This window comes from Hyperoodon ampullatus, assembly GCF_949752795.1.
Source record: "Hyperoodon ampullatus genome assembly, chromosome: 4".
In the NCBI taxonomy this organism is placed as follows: domain Eukaryota; kingdom Metazoa; phylum Chordata; class Mammalia; order Artiodactyla; family Ziphiidae; genus Hyperoodon; species Hyperoodon ampullatus.
In genome coordinates this window covers 12,541,374-12,561,096 of record NC_136917.1, presented here as the reverse complement: position 1 = coordinate 12,561,096, position 19,723 = coordinate 12,541,374, and the positions used below count along the sequence as shown (strand labels likewise).

At 42.0% G+C, this 19,723-nt stretch overlaps 1 protein-coding gene across 6 annotated transcripts in view; it reads right to left on the bottom strand.

Moving 5' to 3' along the window:
- TENM2 (teneurin transmembrane protein 2) overlaps window positions 1-19,723 on the bottom strand; it is a gene marked incomplete at its 5' end in the record, with an annotated part of 1,007,477 nt that overhangs the window by 280,165 nt on the left and 707,589 nt on the right. For all 6 annotated transcript variants that reach the window (XM_079702682.1, XM_079702683.1, XM_079702684.1 and 3 more), the window contains one exon: window positions 10,355-10,593. In XM_079702682.1, coding sequence (XP_079558808.1) covers window positions 10,355-10,593 — 239 coding nt within the window. The remainder of the gene's footprint in view (window positions 1-10,354; window positions 10,594-19,723) is intronic.

Here is a 19,723-nt window from a genome sequence, read left to right as displayed (position 1 = left end):
CAGCACCTCCAAGCAATTCTCAAGGATAGCTCTTCATCTCATTACCTTGCCTGGATGTATTGGTTGGAGAAATTGTGCAGAAGATTATGTGTAATTTGGTATGCTGGGTGTCATTTTTTCACCATACTTGTGTCATCTGATTGTGCCATGTTTTATCCTGCTTGATACATGGCACTTCACAGTTTGCATTGCTAGGTAACATTTCTAATTATTCTAGTCACAGCTTCTTCTGCCTTGTTCTTACTTCTCGCCTTAATTTCATCCCACTCGTTTTAGTATTTATTCTTCTTTCTTTGGCTCTTCAAAGAAAGAGTGGTCCCACAAAGTGTAAGCTTTTTTATTTGGGAGCTTTAGGGTTGTTAAAGTAACTTCAGGAGGAGATAATGCCTTCACTGGACAAAACCAGACTGCATAAAAATTGACACAAATCTCCTCAGTTTCTTATTGTAGAATGGTTAGACCACTCCACATTTCTAGGGGAAGAAAAGGATAGTTGAGCATTGATTCATACCGACGAGTTGATACAAAGCTTTTTAGTATAAAAGCTTCTGTTCCCTGTTGGATCTGGGAAAAACTGAAACTCAGATGCCTCTATCACTGTTTTACGTATCTGATTAACATCACGGCATGCGTTGTGCAAAACATAACTTACCCAGGCTCTAAGCTTTCCTACTAACTGTACTATTTTATGGGGTTACTTATGAGACTCTAGGTCTAGGAAAAAATTTCAAGTAAAAATGTCCTAGAATCCGAGGCTCATCAGCAGATTCCAACATACAATGTGACCAGGCGGTAACTCACCTAAATAACATTTCTTGCCCAATGGAAAAACATAAAATTAATGTAATAAATTTAATAAATTTTAAATTAATATAAAATTAATAATACATAAAATTAATATACAAAGTTATAAGAATTTTTTTCATGGCAAAAAAAAGTCTTTACCCCACAATTCTCTTGAGATTCAGAAAGTCTACAAATCATCTTATGAAACACATGTACTCTAATTTAGCTAACACCCCAGAAGTCAATGTTTGTAAAATTGGGGGCATAAGGGAGCCTTAAAGCCCATTTCCAAAATGCATCTAACTCAAGGGCACACTGAACTTCCTTGAAAGATGTCCTCTTGTTTATTCATGGTCTGAAGAACAGAAAGCATTTGACACACTGCCTTTCCCTGTGGAATATGACCAAGCCTAATCTAAACTTCATTAACGTGCCTCTAAAACGTTTATGGTGTAACATAAGTAAGCAAACTGATAGAATTGCATCATGACTGCAAAGGCCAAAGCAAGGCAATATACCTTTCTTTTACAAAGATCAGAGTCCCTAAGGGCAGTGCCGTATATGTTTGCACAAATCTTCCCGTAAATGACCTAACTCCAGTGAAAACCCATCCCAAGGGAAGGACCTTCCCTAACCGCTGTGCAGACAGTCATGATGAAAGAAATGTAAAGACTGGAGGCAAAGCTCCTCCCTTCTCATCCATAGCTCTGATTTTTAGGAAAAAAAAAAAAAAAGAAAAGAAAACGTCTTTGAAAGATGCTACATATTATATATCTTATACCTTCCTTTCTCTCTCCAAGAATGGAGGATATTATTTTCTTCTGCAAAGCTCTTTTCTTATCAACATGTAGCTTAGGACTATTTTCTGAAACGTTCTGATATTTACGTATTTATTTAAGGCTAGACGTCATTAAGATAAAAAATGAAATTAGTGGAACGTGCAATGCATTATCCTCTTTTTTATGGTAATATTAAATATGTTAATATAGTTGATGGACCATTTGCTCTCCTAATGCAGGGTATCTTATTATGAGACATCAATTTCATAAAAGATTTATTTCATGACAGAAGGGCTCAGGCAAAAATTCTGAGTGTCTATTCTTTACAACCAAGATATGAATTTTCTCTACAGGCATTTTCCATGAAGGACATAAGAAGTCTGGTTTAAGGTGACCTCAAGGGAAATATGAATGTTTTAAAAGTTTGCTTTGGGGTCAAGTTTCTGAGCTACACTGCTAAACAGGGCATTGCAGAGCACAAAAGATTCTGTATGGCTTGTGTACACAGACCTAATTCACCATATAATAGTTCCTTTCTCTACTTGCTGCCTTGTAGCAATTGCTTTCATTTCTTAGCACATCCTCATTTATGGAGAAGCAGCCAGCAGACTTTGAGATTTATGCCATTATTTGCTTCTTCACCTTGAACTCCAACTGAATCCTGCTACACTTTTGTAACGTGAGTGCCAAATGGTGGTCGTGTGCCAGACACAAACACTTCCCAGTTGCACTCAGCTAGCTCTCTTCATTTCAGGGAATCACAGGTTCCTGCTAGAGGGTTTCAATGTGGTACTTGCACAGCCCACCTAACTTAACTGTTCCTTTGCCTAAACACTTTCTAACTTGGAGACGCAATTTGGGAACAGAGGCAATTACAACATCAAGGAACCAGCAACTTCCCCTGACATGGGGAACGAGTAAAACTAGAAATCAGGGATTCTGGGTACTTGACAAATGCCCTCCACTAATGGTTCAACTCAGCCCTAACCCTAATGAGCATTCACTCACTCAACAAATATTTATTGATTGCTTACAAGGTGTTAGGCACTGTTTTGAGGATACAATGACCCAAGGACCTGTTCTAGGCTTCTCACTGGACCTGCCCTAGGAGTATGGTAACCAATACAATAATCACAATAACTCCTTCTAGTTGAGCTTTTACTGTATGCCAGGTACCACCATATTTCGCCAGTTCTAAGATTCAAATTTTGTTCACATTTTCACATCTCTGGAATCAGAATGCTCCTTCAAAATTAGTGTTTTCTTACAACTGAGGCTGGCCAGGCAGCACACTGGTCTGCTGGTGTGACTGTGGACCTATCTATACACAGGGTTGTATATCAGTTCAGGTGGTCTGTGTCTACCTTCTAAAGATACATAGTATAAATGCTAAGGAATCATGCCATATTTAACGGATAACCTTTTCTCTCCTTGGGGATATGAACAATGATGACACTTCTCATACACGATGACATATTGGATTTGAAGAAAATTGTATGCATGTATCATTTCAGGGAATACTTGACGCATCTTTATAAGGTAGGAGTTATCCCTGCTTTCTTGTATGGGAAACTCAGGTGCAGGGAGATTAAACAGCAAGCCCATAGTCCTATGGCTTTTAAGTATATACATCAGAATTAGAACCCAGGTCTCTCTGACACCAAAGCCCAAGTATGTGCTTTCCATTACAACAAGCTGTTTCTTTTGTAATTACCAAGGCAGGGCGAGAACTTCTGCAACTGTGTTATAGGTAAAATATAGAATGAAATAATACCTATTTACAGTACATTCAAAGCTGCGCCCAGAATCTTAAATCATGAAACAAGTAAAAATAAATGAACACATGAAAGACTTAGGAAATGGGGATCTGTGCACTTGGTGACCACTCTAAGTGATCCAAACAGATAAACAGAGTGTGTGGAGACAGAGACAACGGTGTCTCATTACTGCTTCAGGACCAATGACTACTAGAGAGAGAATTGCTACAGAGGAAGTCCAGGACAGAACTGCATGGTGACTCCAGGGACAGATAGGTGGTGGACACTCCATCCTCATCCACCCGACACGTACTTCGTGGAGGCACAAAGTCCTGGACTGGCAGATGATAACAGTATCCCATTTCCTTACTGTGGTCCTTGGGAACCTGGGGTATAGCACTTACTCCCTCCTTCCTGGTTTTGCATTAAGACGCTCTATTAAGTTGGAACCAAAAATTGTGTCCTTGTTCTCACCAATCAAGTCCACCCATGAGGGTGGAAAGCCCTGTACTGGCCGACTAGCTTGATTTCTTATTTCTTACTATTTTTTTATGGAAGTGTAGTTGATTTACAATGTTGTGTTACTTTCAGGTGCAAAGTGATTCAATTATATATACATATATATGTATTTATATGTACATATCTATTCTTTTTCACATTCTTTTCCATTATAGGTTATTACGAGATATTGAATATAGTCCCCGTGCTATTCAGTAGGTCTTTGTTGTTTGCCTATTTTGTATGTAGTAGTGTGTATTGTTAATCTCAGACTCCTAACGTATCCCTCCATCTGACCCCTGACTACTTTGATTTCTGACAGGCACCTTGGGGAGGAAAGCAAAACCACTTCCGTCCCCTCAGCAGAGGTACTCATCTTTTCTGAATGTCATGTGAGATACAAATGTTGCCACGTGGTGGCTAGGTGATGAAGACCTACCTAATGACTTAATTGACTTTCTGTAAGTCGACAGACCCTCTGAAATCAGGTATACATTAGGAAATGGCAGTCCCACTGCCAGAGACGCACCAGTGTGGAGACACTGACAGGATTTTATTATCTGGTTAAGAGCACATTAGCATATCTATTAGATAAAAAGTCTGCTACTAACATGGAATGGGTAACATAACTGGGTCCCCTGACTTACTTGTGGGCAGTTCTCTTTTTCTCTGTGTGGTTGACTGTGAGGTTGGACCGTCTGGGGCCGGGGAATTGGGTGGAAATGTTATTTGCCGGATTGTTCAGACATCATCATTAGCATTTTGCCCTTTAGATAATGGGAGATAAATATATAATCTGGAATTCATACAGGAGGGGAAGGTTTAGTGTTTCTCTGGATAGTCAAAGAGCAGTGAGTTTGAAAGAGAGAGCTGACATTTTTCCTAGGCTCTGTCCTCATGAAGGATGCCAGGTTAAACTGACTGTTCTCATCAGTTTCTGTCATTTTCTTTATGTTTCCCCCCCAAACCTGCTCTATTCAGCAAGATGGGAATACACAAAATAGCAGCTGAGAACGCAGGATTCATCAGCGTGAGTCTCAACACATCAATTTCCAAGTGTAGCAACTTTAAACACATTGTCGGCTTTTAGTTTCCATAGAAAATAATCTCTCATTGTTTTCAAAAGAAACTGAAAGCACCCCAAATTACCACACTTTTAACATCCTGACATGTTGATGGCCCGCGTTCTTCCCAGATCAAAGTGAGAGTGGCAGAAGACAGAGCAGGGAACGGCTTACTTAAAACACAGTATTTCATATTTGGCAGGAATTACTGTAGTGAAAAGAGACAAGGTGACTTTCTAACACACACACACACATATATATATTAGTTTGGCAGGGATCTGAAGAGCTAAAAACTAATTTAGGATGACATAAATGCTCTTATCTTTCTCTCTGCCACCCTTCCTTTCCCAGCCACGTGAAGAGTTTTTGACAGAAGACTTGTTTTTAACTCAGGGGTGACGGTCTGAATCCTGTGTCACGCTGAACTGTTCTGTTGATGCTCATCTTAGAATTTTGAGGATTATCTGGATTTAAACAGCAAAGTCATACACTGCAAGCCTCTTTCTTCCTTGATGGGGGGTAGCCCTGCAAGAACGTTGGTGCCTTTTAAGGAAATGAGATCAAGCCAATGTTAACCTGGGACAAGAAAGCAATGATGTCATTCAGGGACCCAGCATTGTTACGACCCGTTAGAAAACCTCAACAAACTAGGCATCAGGCACTGAGTCATCTTTAAAAACAGGCAATCGTTTTGCAGAGACACCTATGGTAACTGAAGATTGAGGACAAGTGAGTAAGTGGCAAAATTCCTAGGCGATTCTACTCCATCCGTGAGTTGGGGCAGTGTTTCAAGCAGTCTGTTGGGATGGAAATTTTTATCTTATAGAAAGTGTTTTTAAAGAGAAAAGGGACTTGCTTTTTCTACTTTTGGTTTGGGTCAAAAATCAGATGTAATTATTCATTATGTAACGGGATTGCAGGCAATCACCTGCTCCATTTACAGTGGACATATGTGTGGACTCTTAGCCAATTTGATAGCATTATGTTTTTGTTTGTTTGTTTGTTTTCTTTTGATAAAGGTGGAAACACTCTGAAAAGGTACTCTTAGGAAAAGAACAGTAATACAATCAGATGGGGGTTGGCAAACTCTGGCAACGGCACATGGAGCTAGGGGAGAGTTTTGCATTTTAAACAGTTGAAAAAAATCAAAAGAATAACATTTCTTGACACAGGAAAAGTACATAAAATTCAAATTTCTGTGTCCATAATTAAAGACGCCTGGAACGAAGTCATGCCCGTTTGTTTACACACTGTCTGTGGCTGCTTTTGAATTATAAGGGCAAAGTTGAGAAGTTGTAACAGACTGTATGACCCACAAAATCAAAAATATTTACTCTGGTTCTTGACAAAAAAAGTTTTCTGGTCTCTGTAATAGGAGATATTTGGGAAAGCAGAAATATGAGGACAGGTTAGGAGACCAAGGAGATGTGGCTTTCGTACACTTTGTTAGAAGACGATTCAGGAAGGAGGGGAACCAGCTACGCTCCCTTGCTAATAAGGACAGAATTAGGTAAGGTGAATTGATGCTACAAAAAGGATGACTGAGGTTTTATGCAGTATTTGGGAAACATGGCTAACTGTGATGTTTAGTAAGAGCAGTCAAGGGAAAGATGCTAGACTAGGCATCAGGAGACCAAGCGCCTAGTCCTGGCCCTGCAACTAACTAGCCATGTGACTTGATACCCTCTGGGCCTCAGCATCAGTTCTTGTCAAATGATTATAATACACCAATTTCATTTTCTGCTAGAGTGCGTGTTGGGGGCTGGGGGTATGGTTCAAATTTAATAGTAATATAAAAGTGCTTTAAATGGAAAAGCTTACAGTTCTAAACAAATAGAAGGCTCCAACCAGTTACTGTATGTACCCTATAAGGATAAAAACATGGTAGAGTTGGCATAAAACAGGTGAGAAACACTGGTTACATGATTTAGAAACTTAGGCATCCAGAGGGATTTTTGGTGTTGCAGGCAATGAAAGTACTTGAGCTGCCCAAGGATAACAGACAACTTCCTGAGCAGGAAGCTCCCTTGCGTTTCACAGCCAAATTCTTCTAAACCCGTCTTCCCTAGGAACCATTTGGGCCAGGGGCTGAGTAATGCACAAAACAGTCCCCTAGTGGTTTGTGCAGCTTTTCAGAGGAATTCATTTTAGGATGTTTTGTACACTGGGAGAATTTGGCATCGGGAGAATCTGCTGGAAGAGTGTATCATAAAAGATCTCTGACCTCAGCTGTGTGAACAGGAACTGGGGGACCTTTCCTGAACTGGTAAAGGCTCACATCTTCCATTTTGCCAGAGGGCTGACGTTATGCTGATTTACACCCACCCACAGGCTGGGTCTATGGAAGAATTTGTCATGGGGCTGAACGTTTCCAAATTGCTCATTTCTGGAAAGACTTTGCAGGTTTCAACATGCAAGGAGGATAATTTGGCCTATCTGTCACAGTTCCTGGCAGGCCTGAACCCAGTGCCTGTCCATAAATGTCCTGCAGTAGACGCTTCAATTTCAGGACCTGTCATGTTCTAGTGGAACACAGGGTCATGTACGAGCTAGTGTGGGCTCAGGCCTTAAAAACTTCGGCCTCCTTAACAGGAAGGCTTTGATTTTATTTATTTATTTATTTATTTATCTTTTTGCGGTACACGGGCCTCTCACTGTTGTGGCCTCTCCCGTTGCGGAGCACAGGCTCCGGACGTGCAGGCTCAGCGGCCATGGCTCACGGGCCTAGCCGCTCCGCGGCATGTGGGATCTTCCTGGACCTGGGCACGAACCCGTGTCCCCTACCTCGGCAGGTGGACTCTCAACCACTGCGCCACCAGGGAAGCCCAAGGCTTTGATTTTTATGTTGTCCTTCTGTTCTCCCTGGTGGCTTGTCTTCTAGGTAGGCACAATCACGTGTGGCTCCTGATGGCACTTTTCTCTGTGTTTTCAATGCACTGTTTGTGTCCCTGCAGCTCCGTAATAAATACTATACTGCCTTTCATCTTTAAAGTGATTTATACACATTAATTAATCCTCACCATACTTTGGAGTTTCTGAACGTTAATAACCATCATACTCCCAGGTTTTACTTAGGAAACAAAGACCCAGAAAGAAAACAACTTTGTTAAAGCTAAGGAGAAAGGGATCACTGGGGTCAAGATCAGCCCTCCAGATCGTGACCCCACACCATGCTTGCAGACCCATCATCACCTCTGGAGAGAAGCTCTGTAGCCCTACGTGCACCGCCACTACTGCTGGGTGAAGCGGCCCATTTCACCACTCATTTTGAGTCATAAACAATTCTTCCGTACTCCAGGGTCGAAGCATAATCTTACCTAAAGCATACATAATAGGAAATGATGGATTATAAATGAATAAGCCGTCCTAAGATGCTCGGGTCCAGCTTCCAGTAGCCTCCAGACTGAGGATAAATATGTTTCCTAATCCATCGTTTACAAGTTACACACCCAGTTAAAACATTAAACTCTCACTACAGGGTTCTCCATGATCACCTGACAGAAAGCTATTATATTTTAACTATCAAGCTCGATAACTCAGGCACTAGCCATCTCTCTCTCTCCTGTGAGTGGAGAAGGAGGTACACAAGGGACGGTATTGGCAGAGGCAGGCAGTGCCTCAGTTTCTATATTTGGGCCTACCCCTGGTGCCCACCGGCCCAGTAGAACATTAAGCCTGAGAGGTGAGCTCATGGACCCTTTTGGAAGTTTCTGACACAAAGCTGAATCATGCAAGGACCCCAAAGGCATGTTCAATTTGCTTCCACCAACCCCTCCCCTTCTCCTCCCCAAAAGCTACCTGGGGAAGCACACAAAACTACCTTTAATGATACAAAAGATTCCACTCAAGTGATTGAGGGTGCAACAGATGCCCTCCCCCCTCCTCGAGTCAATCCATGACTCCATCCTTCATCAAGAGGTAAGTGAGAAGCAGACATGACCTTCAACTAGGGGTGTGTGGGTATCTGACCTCAGCCCACATGCAGAGCTGGGGTTTAGAGCACAAGGGTGTTTGCAAAGCCCCAGGTAAACATGGTGCCTTTCCCTGGAGTGTCAATTTTCTTACTTCTGGAGGCCATTCCTGAGAGATGCAACTGACGAGGACTGTATAAACATCTTTTTCTATATTAAGATGAGCATAGCAACATGACGGGAGAGAGTGAAAACCTCGTATCAGTTTCTGGCCTGTCATGGTTTGCCTTGGGCAGGATCTCTGGGGGAGCACCGTCACCCTCCTCTGCCATCAGGCAAGCTTGGGCACAATGGTCTGGGAAGTTCTGGACCAGCTTATTCCCTTGCTGGCTGCCTGAGGATGAAAGAAGTGTGAGAGAGAAGGGAGGGCTTACACTGGGAGAAAGGGCAAAACCAGAATGGTTAGGGTTGGTTTTTATTTTCCCTCTTGTAAATGGGAAGGGTTTCAGCATAAGTGTTACGAGCTGATTTAGAGCCGGTCTCTTTTTGCTGCTGTTTTATAGGTTTGCTTTGCGACGTGGCACAGCCAAACTAGGGAGGCCTGACGGAGCGGTCCTGAGACCAAGCCAGAACCATCAAGTGTTTCAAATAAACGTTAACAGATGTCACCGTGGCCTCGGCCAGGAGATCTGCCACTAGCAAGTTCAGGTGACAAAGTAGCAGTGCTGAGGGCACTTCGTTGTGGCCAGGAGCTGCGAGCAGGCTTTGTGTCTAGCCCAGGATGCTCAAATGCATGGGGCACCCTGTCCCTGAACTGTTGGCATCTGCTGCTTCCCATAGTTACAAGGCCACATCCCACGGATGCAAATCAACATCCCTGGCATTCAGAGAAAGACACCCCAGCAACTTCACCAATCTGCTATCCTAAGTCATACCCTGAGCTTCCACCCAGAATCACAGCTGGCGTGGGAGGTGAACTTGACTCAGATTCAGCAGCATGTGAGATGAGAGTTGAGGCTAAAAGGACAGAGGCAAAGGAGGGGACTTGGGCAAGATCCACTGGGTCTGGGTGACCTGATTCCCTACGAAGACCTGGTTGGGTCCTCTAGCCTCTCTATCCTGTTTCTGTTCTCCAGCTCTAAAAATCATCTAGCTACTTTGGCTTTCCATCCAGTCATGATGTTCTAGGCATGCTGATTGCTTTTCTTCTTCTATTTGGTTTTTGTCTGAAGTTAACCAATGCTGCGTGAATTTCAGAGCACAGACCTGGGTTAAAATCCAAGGAGTGAGGGATGGGTTGGCAGGAATGACAATTTTCAACTTATCTCCAAGAGAGAATACAGTAAGGATGCTTAATTTCACTTCTGATAAATGTCATTTAGAATCATGAAGGAGAAACTCAGATTGAAATGGATTTCGGAAGGAAAAAAGCGCTCCCATCCATCACTCATGTTTACATCTTTCAGGAGCCAACAAGCCAGCAGTACAGACAACAGAGGCCCTCTACATTCACAAGTCGGCGACATCGCCCCCACCCGCTCACAGCTGCCCTGACTTACCTATGAAATACGCCAGCAGGATGGCCAAGAGGAGGGCCGCAGCGATGGCCGACAGGGCGGCGCATTTCCAGCTGCAGTATTTGGAGGGTTTCTTCAGCTTGAAGGCCTTCCTGGAGAAGGTATTCCGGGGCAGCAGGCGGGGTGGTGGTGTGTAAACGGTTCCTGAGGTCAAAGGGTATCCCGGAGAGGAGCTGCTAAACAGGGGTGTGCTTCCCGAGGATGTCTTAAAGAGGAAGTGCCTGCCAGGGAAAGGGAAAGCGTCAGGATCCGCATCGTGGCTATCGAGGACCATCCAGCTGCTTTTTTTCCCCCCACCCTGCTTTCTATAGCACTAATGTAGTCCTCATTATCTACCCAACCCTGTCACGGGCAAAGGGGCGAATGTTACATTTGATGGTGACATAAACTAATTCCATAAACTCACATCATTTCATGTTTTCACATCTATAAACTAATTCCATAAACTCGCATCATTTCATGTTTTCACATATACCTCTGGATTTTATCTTCCACAATAATCCTGTAACATATGCAGGGCAAATATGGAAACTGAGTTACTGTTGCTCACTCAGAGATGCTGGCCATGATGATGGTGAAGATGACGCTGAGCTCTATCAGCTATTAGGACCTATTATTTAAAGGTACTTGAAGAACAGACTTGTGGTTGCCAAGGGTGGGGAAGGGGTATGGGAGGGATAGGGGAGGGATGGAGTGGGAGTTTGGGATTAGCAGATGTGAACTATTATATGTAGGATGGATAAACAACAAGGTCCTACTGTATAGCACGGGGAACTATATGCATTATCCTGGGATAAACCATAATGGAAAAGAGTATGAAAAAGAATATATGTATGCATAACTGAATTGCTTTGCTGTACAGCAGAAATTAACACTGTAAATCAACTATACGTCAATCAGAAAAAAAGAAAGAAAAAGGCACTTGAAATATATTGTCACAACTATTTACAAACTAAATATTATAACATCCCCATTTAAGATATGAGAAATCAGGCTTGGCAAAGTCAAGCAACCGTTCAAGGATTTAAACCCCGAGCTCTGTCTTATACTGAAGTCTGCGCTCTTAAGCGTCATCCTAAACTGTCTATCTTGAGCCTTCTTTCTGGGCTGTTTTCCCCTTTCGCTTGCCTCCTGTTCTGAGACCATCCCTCTAGGTCACTTTTTATTTTCCGCATCCTTTTTTTCTTTAAATTGAAGTATAGTTGATTTACAATGTTGTGTTACTTTCAGGTGTACAGCACAGTGATTATATATACATACATATCTATATGTATGTATATGTGTATATATTCTTTTTCAGATTATTTTCCATTATAGGTTATTACAAGACATTGAGCATAGTTCCCTGTGCTATACAGTAAATCCTTGTTGTTCATCTATTTTATATATAGTAGTGTATATCTGTTAATCCCAAACTTCTAATTTATCTCTCCCGCGCCCCCCGCCTTTCCCCTTTGGTAACCACAAGTTTGCTTTCGAGATCACAGTTATTTCTTTGGAAATATCTTTGTCTGCCAATTGAACAAGGTGCCCCTTGTCTAGAACTATGGTATGTCAACAGGATAATGTGCTGTACTGTTGACCCTTAATAGAACCCTTCCTCAGGGGTCAGGAGCCTGTCACTCTAAGGACACATCAAAGACTATCAATTCTCCCACAACAGATTTTCTCCCTCTTATGTGTGCCATTTATGAAACTTCAAAGGTGCCGTGCCACACCTTGTTTAAAATGATGACTCGTCTTCTGGAAAATATCTAGCGGATTTCAAAGCATGGGTTCAGTAGAGTCTAGAGTCTGAGCAGGTGGAGGCTGGGGGCTGTGTCTTATTTTGTACCTTGTTCATCTTTATGGTCCCAGGACCCAACGCCAGTTCAGCATGTAGGGGCGACTTGAATGAATAAATGAAGCTCCCTCATTGTTTTATGCATTTATTCAGTTTCAATTCTAAGATTTTAAAGTGTTGTACAGGTATTTCCTTTCCCTTCAAGTTTTCTTTAGGTGCAATTATATTTATGGACCACACACACTATGTGTCATAATGCTAAATATTTTACTTGAAACTAAATCTCACGTTGACCCTATGAAGTGAATACTATTTTTACCTTAGTTTTACCAACAAGAAAACTGAAGCCCAGAGTTAGCATGCAGTGTCACTGGGCCTTAAACTCCGGTCTGCCTGATGCTAAAAGCTCTAACGGACTTACTACACCACATTCTCCTTGCATATGGTGGTTAGCAGGCTTTCCCAGTGGGATTCTGAGGCAAGATCATTGTCCTTACAAATATTTGTATCTTGGCTGCTTCCAGATAAAACTTTGAAAGTATTTTAATTCTTGACAAAGACCAAAGGAGCCTGAGATCACTGACAACCATGTCAGAAAATGAGTATCTGATTAGTGAATTATTTAGCATGGCTAACATCAAAATAAACAACCAGTACTTAAAACTTTATTTGTGCTATAAGAATGTTCAATGATCTGAACACAGCCAAGAGGTTTGATTCTATAGATAAGGTTTGTACTCCTTGTCCAATAGATGTCTTTGAATGCTCCTGATAAAAAGAGCCTTTGGAAAAGGAGGCAGTAGGCGTTGTGTCTAAAGGAGGCACTTTGGAGCAAGATTCATCTGGATCGGAGTCCTGGCAGTGCCATTCCTGGACAAGGAAGTTCATGTAAGTTACCTGACACTACTCTTGACAGCCTCCATCTCCTCATCAGTGAAATAGAGTAAAGTGGGAGTAATAGTAGCACAGGTTGTTGTGGGGATTACACCCCATCATGTAGGACGAGCACATAACCAAGGGTGTGTTTCATTGTAAGTGCTCGATGCCCTACAAATAGCATTGATTCTTAATTCTTCAGAGACTATAAGGAGCGTGAACCATGAGTTTTACATTTAAAGCTTGACAAACGTTGAGCAAACACCTGAAGAGTTCTCCAAATCACTAAATAATAGTCCACTGCCTTATAATTAAGCTAGAACATATGCACACCAGAAAGCCAGGGTGGTGGAAGAACTCTGGGATTTGACTTAGAACTACTTCAAGTTTACTTCTTGGACAATTCTCCAAAAGTGGGTAGTAAAAACAGGAAATCAAACTTAAAGGAATATACAGACATTGTAAGCCATCATTAATGAGTGGTTACAAATATACAAACACCAGTTTTCACTCCAACAGAGATCTCACCTATTGCCCTGGCTTCAGCCATCATGGATGGGGCTGGAGTCCCCAGATCTCCACTTCTAGCTCAAGTTCTTTCCTGAGACCCACATTCCAACTGTGTATTGGGCATCACTTCCTCTACATTCCTTAACTCTCTTGAGCAAGTTACAACCAAACACGGACTCTTTTCCTTCCCCTCCCCAGTCACACTCCCCCTGACTCCTGTTATTCCCAGTCGTCTAGGACACAATCGTCATCTTCACCTCCTCCTTTCCCTCATCTTCTCCTACACAATGGGTTAAAGATCCCTTTCATTTTATTTCTGAAAACTTCTCCCACCAACCCTCTCCTTCATCCTTCTGCTACTTCTCTTCCCAAACCACGAACTCCATCATGCCCTCACTTATAAATCCCTAGGGATTCTCCAGTACTTAGAAGAGGAAACCCAAATCTCAATACAGGACCACACTCTTACAACCACTCCTCACCCTCTTCAGCCTCATCTCCAACCTTATGCTTCCAGCTCCCATGAACTCCATACTTCAGCCACACCAAACAGACACAGTGCTCCTTAACTAGTCTGTTCATGCCACTGTGCTTTTGTGGATGATGTGTAATGCTTTCTGGAATGGCTTTTCTTGTTCTTTCCCACCCATCCCACCCCACCCAATGCCTACTCACCTGCCAACGACCCACCTCGGAAACCTATCCCAACATTCCCCCCAACCCCAAGCACCTCATCACTTTGTGCACTCAAGAAGCTATTTATATACTTGTTTATATATATATATGTGTGTGTATATATATGTGTGTGTATGTGTGCATATATATATAAATGTATATATGTATATACAAACAATACTTATATAAATAATATATAACATATTATATACTATGTTGTTATGTAAATATGTTTAATGTGTCTGTCCCAAACCAAACTTACACTTGACAGTGGTATTACTATCTTGGTACTTCCAGAATCTAAACATCAGGGCCTCAACATCAGTCATATTTGTGGACAGAATCAATAAAGTGAAAACAGGAATGTTTTAGCAACATGAGAGAAATCACAAGATGAAGATTAAGAAGTTTAAATTGACTTTAGTTATTTTTTAATGCACTCATTTATAAGAAATAATAGAAGAATATGATTATTATTTCTTATACAGTAAGTCTCCTACATACGAGCCTTCAAGTTGTGAACTTTCAAAGGTGCGAACACGTGTTTGCCTGTCCAATCACGTAAGTTAGTTCACGTGCCTCACGTACTTTGTCACACACGTGCATCCTCCACAAGTGGTTGTGCTTTTGTGTGCTTTATTGTACAATACTGTACAGAGTACAGTAGTACAGTACCTTTATTTCAAGCCCAGAACCTGTGCCATCAATGTCAGGCATGCGTGAAACTGCAGCTTGCCCTCCGTCTCCTGTTGCTGACGATCCTTCAGCTCTACCATCTCCCACCTCCTCTCCCTCCTCCAGTCAGTAGCTCTTCTTGCCTGTTCACTCGATGCCAGCCCCTGTATGCCAGCTGTTGTACTGTACTACTGTACTTTTCAAGGTACTGTAAGATTAAAAATGTTTTATTTTTTGTGTTTGTTTTTTTTTCATGTATGATTTGTGTGAAAAGTATTATAAACCTATTACAGTACAGTACTATATAGCCGATTGTGTTAGTTGGGTACCCAGGCTAACTTTGCTGGACTTACGAACAAATTGGACTTATGAAAGAGCTCTCAGAACAGAACTCGTTTGTATGTAGGGACTTAACTGTATATGGGATTGCTTCATGAGATCCTAACACTGTCCCCTTGACAATCCAATCTATTTTTCATACTTCCTTCTAAAAAGAAAGTCAGATTATGTCACATGTCATCACCATCCCTTTCTCCAAGAAAGAAAGAAAGAAAGAAAGAAAGAAAGAAAGAAAGGAAGGAAGGAAGGAAGGAAGGAAGGAAGGAGGGAGGGAGGGAGGGGAAGGGAAGAAAAGAAGGAAGGAAAGTAAAAGAAAAGGCTTCCAATAATACTTAGAATAAAATCAGAAATCCTTCCCATGGCCTACAGTTCCCTGCATGATCTGCCCTCTGGCCACCTCTCCAACTGTTTCTTCCTCCACTTTATCCTCCTCCCCTCCATGAGTTACACTGTCCTTTTGCTAGTCCTCGTCATATCACATCCAACATATTCCTGCCTCAGGGCCTTTGCACTTGCTGTTCCCTTTGCCTGGAAATATCTGCACAATTCGTTTCTTCATATCAGTCAACATTCTGTTCCAGAGTCACTTTCCCAGAGAGATCTTTCCTGCCTCCCTTACTCTTTTCTCTGTCCTCCTCTATCCTGTTATAACTGCTTTATTCTTCTTCAGGGTATATGCATTTGTGCTATTTACTGTCTGCCTCCATCATTAGAACTGAATTTCTATGAAGTCCAAAATAATCAGGTTTGCCTGATGTGTTCATCACTGTATCCTAACATCTAGAATAGAGCCTGGCACAAAGAGGGAAGTCAACAAATCTTTGTTGAGTGAAAGACCTGCAACGTTCCCAAGGCCAAAATCATGAATGCTAAAAGGACAATACTGTGAACATTTTGAATTTTGAAATTAGGATTCCTTCTGCCATGTTGATTCTTATTTTCCAAGCAGATTTATAAGTCTGCATAGTTCATACACACAAGTGTCTATATTTATACATACAAGGCCAGATCCTGCCACAGACCAAAAACAACCTGTGTACTTTGTGGCACTGTCTTATCTTTTTCAGGATACATCTCTCAGGCCGCTCATTGGTACTGTGGTGTCTCTAATGATCATTGTTAAATGAAACTCATTTAGTTATCACATCCCTTGTTTCTAGTTTCTGGTCCTTAGAATTATTAAACCAGAGTACCAAAGATACGTAGTCTCCTCACACAATACAGTTACACCCTGGTGTTATGAATCTCTAGAAGATTACATTCAGCAAATAAAAAAAGAAAGATTCTAAAGAAGCGATCTATAGATTACGTCCCATAAATACCTGCTTTAGGATCACTTGAAGGCTCTGCTAGAAAAGTACAAATTCCTGGGCTGCATCCAGACCTAGGCCTGGGGTCTGGGAGTGTATTGGTGAAGAAGCTTCCTAAGTGATTCTAATGTAGGATAAAGTTTAAGAAACTCTACCCTAACCATTTTTGCAACTTTCAAATACGTCTGACTTATCCAGAACACACTAGATGGTTACTAGATATATTTTTTAAAATGCAAGTTTTGAATGCTGATGTCTTTAGGAGTGAAATGTCATGTCAAAACTTATTTTCAAATGACTCAGCCAAAAGATCTCTCTATATATAGATACATAAGGCACATGTGGCAAAATGATAGCAATTGTTGAAACTAGGTGGTTTTTCTTATGTAGTACTATTCTTCCAACTTTTCTGAATGTTTGAAAATTTTCATAGTAACAAGTTGAAAAAATGCAAGCTCTGGGGCTTCCCTGGTGGCGCAGTGGTTGAGAGTCCGCTTGCTGATGCAGGGGACACGGGTTCGTGCCCCGGTCTGGGAAGATCCCACATGCCGCAGAGCGACTGGGCCCGTGAGCCACGGCTGCTGAGCTTGCGCGTCCGGAGCCTGTGCTCCGCAACGGGAGAGGCCACAGCAGTGAGAGGCCCATGTACCGCAAAATAAAATAAAATAAAATAAAAGCAAGCTCTGATTCACCCAAAGGTCGCAGTCACATGAAGCAGGAATAAAGATAAATAAAATGAAACAAGACCCACAAGATGATGGTCTGGCCAGATGGTCAATGGGAGGACCTGGAAGGCTTAGGGAACTTCTCCGGATTTTTCCTGAACTGGCTATTAAGACAGCTTTTCCCCCTCAGGGGCAGGCTGAGGGTGCTCCAAGGGATTATTTGTGATGCCCCAACCAAACGTCTTCCCAGCAGTCAGCCATGGAAGTAGCTCAGCTCAGGACTCCAGGCATCAGCAGAAATGTGTAGTTTCCAAATGCACTTGACATTTTTCAAGCACAACTCAATTGCTCTCAGAATCGGCCACTTGTGCCTCGGAAAGGAAAGGCAAATGAGGGGCCCCTAAAGTGCTGTCCTTGGAGTTTGCTAACACTTGAGGGGAGAGAGAAAATCAGCCCTTGATGTTGCACAAAAAATAATACTTCTTTTTTTGTGTGCATACGTCTTTCCTTCGTAGCCACGTGGGTTATTAAAGCTTCAGTCCCAGGAGCCAGCATCCTGCTCGGCACAGGTTAGGGGCTCAGAGGCTGGCTGTCAAATTGAGTAGTGAAACTAAGGAAGGATGGTCCCTGTCTGTCCTCTGTTCTGTACCCTCGGTCCCAGTGAGTTCTTAGGATAAACTGATCATCACTTCACCCTAAACTATCAATCTTTTTAGTACATGTCACCACTTCTCCTCTTGTGAAGACAAAACTATTTAATAAAAACTATGAGAGAGCATGCAAACCTAACAGCCATTCCCCCATGCGCTTTACATGACAGCAAAGGCATGCAGTTTTGAGGCAGAATCTTGGCAAACCAGGCTTTTGCTTCAGATTGGCTTAAAAATTAAGGGCATACATTTTTCTCTGATGAAACAACCATGGAAGATTTTAAAAAGAAGTCTAACAAACAAGAAACTCATGCCTCACATCCATGTAAGAAGGACCCCATCAATTAAAAACACTGTGCATTTTTTAAAAAACATCATTATTGGAGTATAATTGCTTTACAATGGTGTGTTAGTTTCTGCTGTATAACAAAGTGAGTCAGCTATACATATACATATATCCCCATATCTCCTCCCTCTTGCGTCTCCCTCCCACCCTCCCTATCCCACCCCTCTAGGTGGTCACAAAGCACCGAGCTGATCTCCCTGTGCTATGCGGCTGCTTCCCACTAGCTTTCTATTTTACCTTTGGTAGTGTATATATGTCCGTGCCACTCTCTCACTTCATCCCAGCTTACCCTTCCCCCTCCCCCTGTCCTCAAGTCCATTCTCTACGTCTGTGTCTTTATTCCTGTCCTGCCCCTAGGTTTATCAGAACCGTTTTTTTGATTCCATATATATGTGTTAGCATATGGTATTTGTTTTTCTCTTTCTGACTGACTTCACTCTGTATGACAGACTCTAGGTCCATCCACCTCACTACAAATAACTCAATTTCGTTACTTTTTATGGCTGAGTAATATTCCATTGTATACATGTTCCACATATTCTTTATCCATTCATCTGTCGATGGTCACTTAGGTTGCTTCCGTGTCCTGGCTATGGTAAACAGAGCTGCAATGAACATTGTGGTACATGACACTTTTTGAATTATGGTTTTCTCAGGGTATATGCCCAGTAGTGGGATTGCTGGGTCGTATGGTAGCTCTAGTTTTAGTTTTTTAAGGAACCTCCATACTGTTCTCCATAGTGGCTGTATCAATTCACATTCCCACCAACAGTGCAAGAGGGTTCCCTTTTCTCCACACCCTCTCCAGCATTTATTGTTTGTAGATTTTTTGATGATGTCCATCCTGACCGGTGTGAGGTGATACCTCATTGTAGTTTTGATTTGCATTTCTCTAATGATTAGTGATGTTGAGCATCCCTTCATGTGTTTGTTGGCAATCTGTATGTCTTCTGTGGAGAAATGTCTATTTAGGTCTTCTGCCCATTTTTGGATTGGGTTGTTTGTTTTTTGATATTGAGCTGCATGAGCTGCTTGTATATTTCACTGTGCATTTTTATTTTATTCTTGCGATAGAGATGGAGTTTGACTGATCTAGAGCAGAAGCTCTGAGAAGCAGTGGCTGGCTAAATTACTTGAGGCCCCAACAAAAGATTTCTCTTCCTTCTCTCCTGAGTCAGTTGTGAATAAACTCATTCATTAACCTGAAAACCTACCAAAGAAACAAAGAAACGAATATGGAAAATCCCTTAACACCAAGTACCATTTTGTTTTTCAGTTTGCAACCAGTGGGATCCTAGGAGGCAGTCTCCCTCTTTTTTCTTGGTTTAGCTGTATTCCCAGGGTGAAATCCCAGCAGGGCTTCGAAAAAGAAATGTACTAGAGAAACAACTGTACAGAGGTCAAGTTTTTGTTTCCTTCCTCTCGCTCTCTCTCAATCTGGATCCTGCTCTCTCATCACAGAGCACCATGCAACTAACCAGGACGACTAATGACAACACTGCAGCCGCTGTCTTTGCTCATG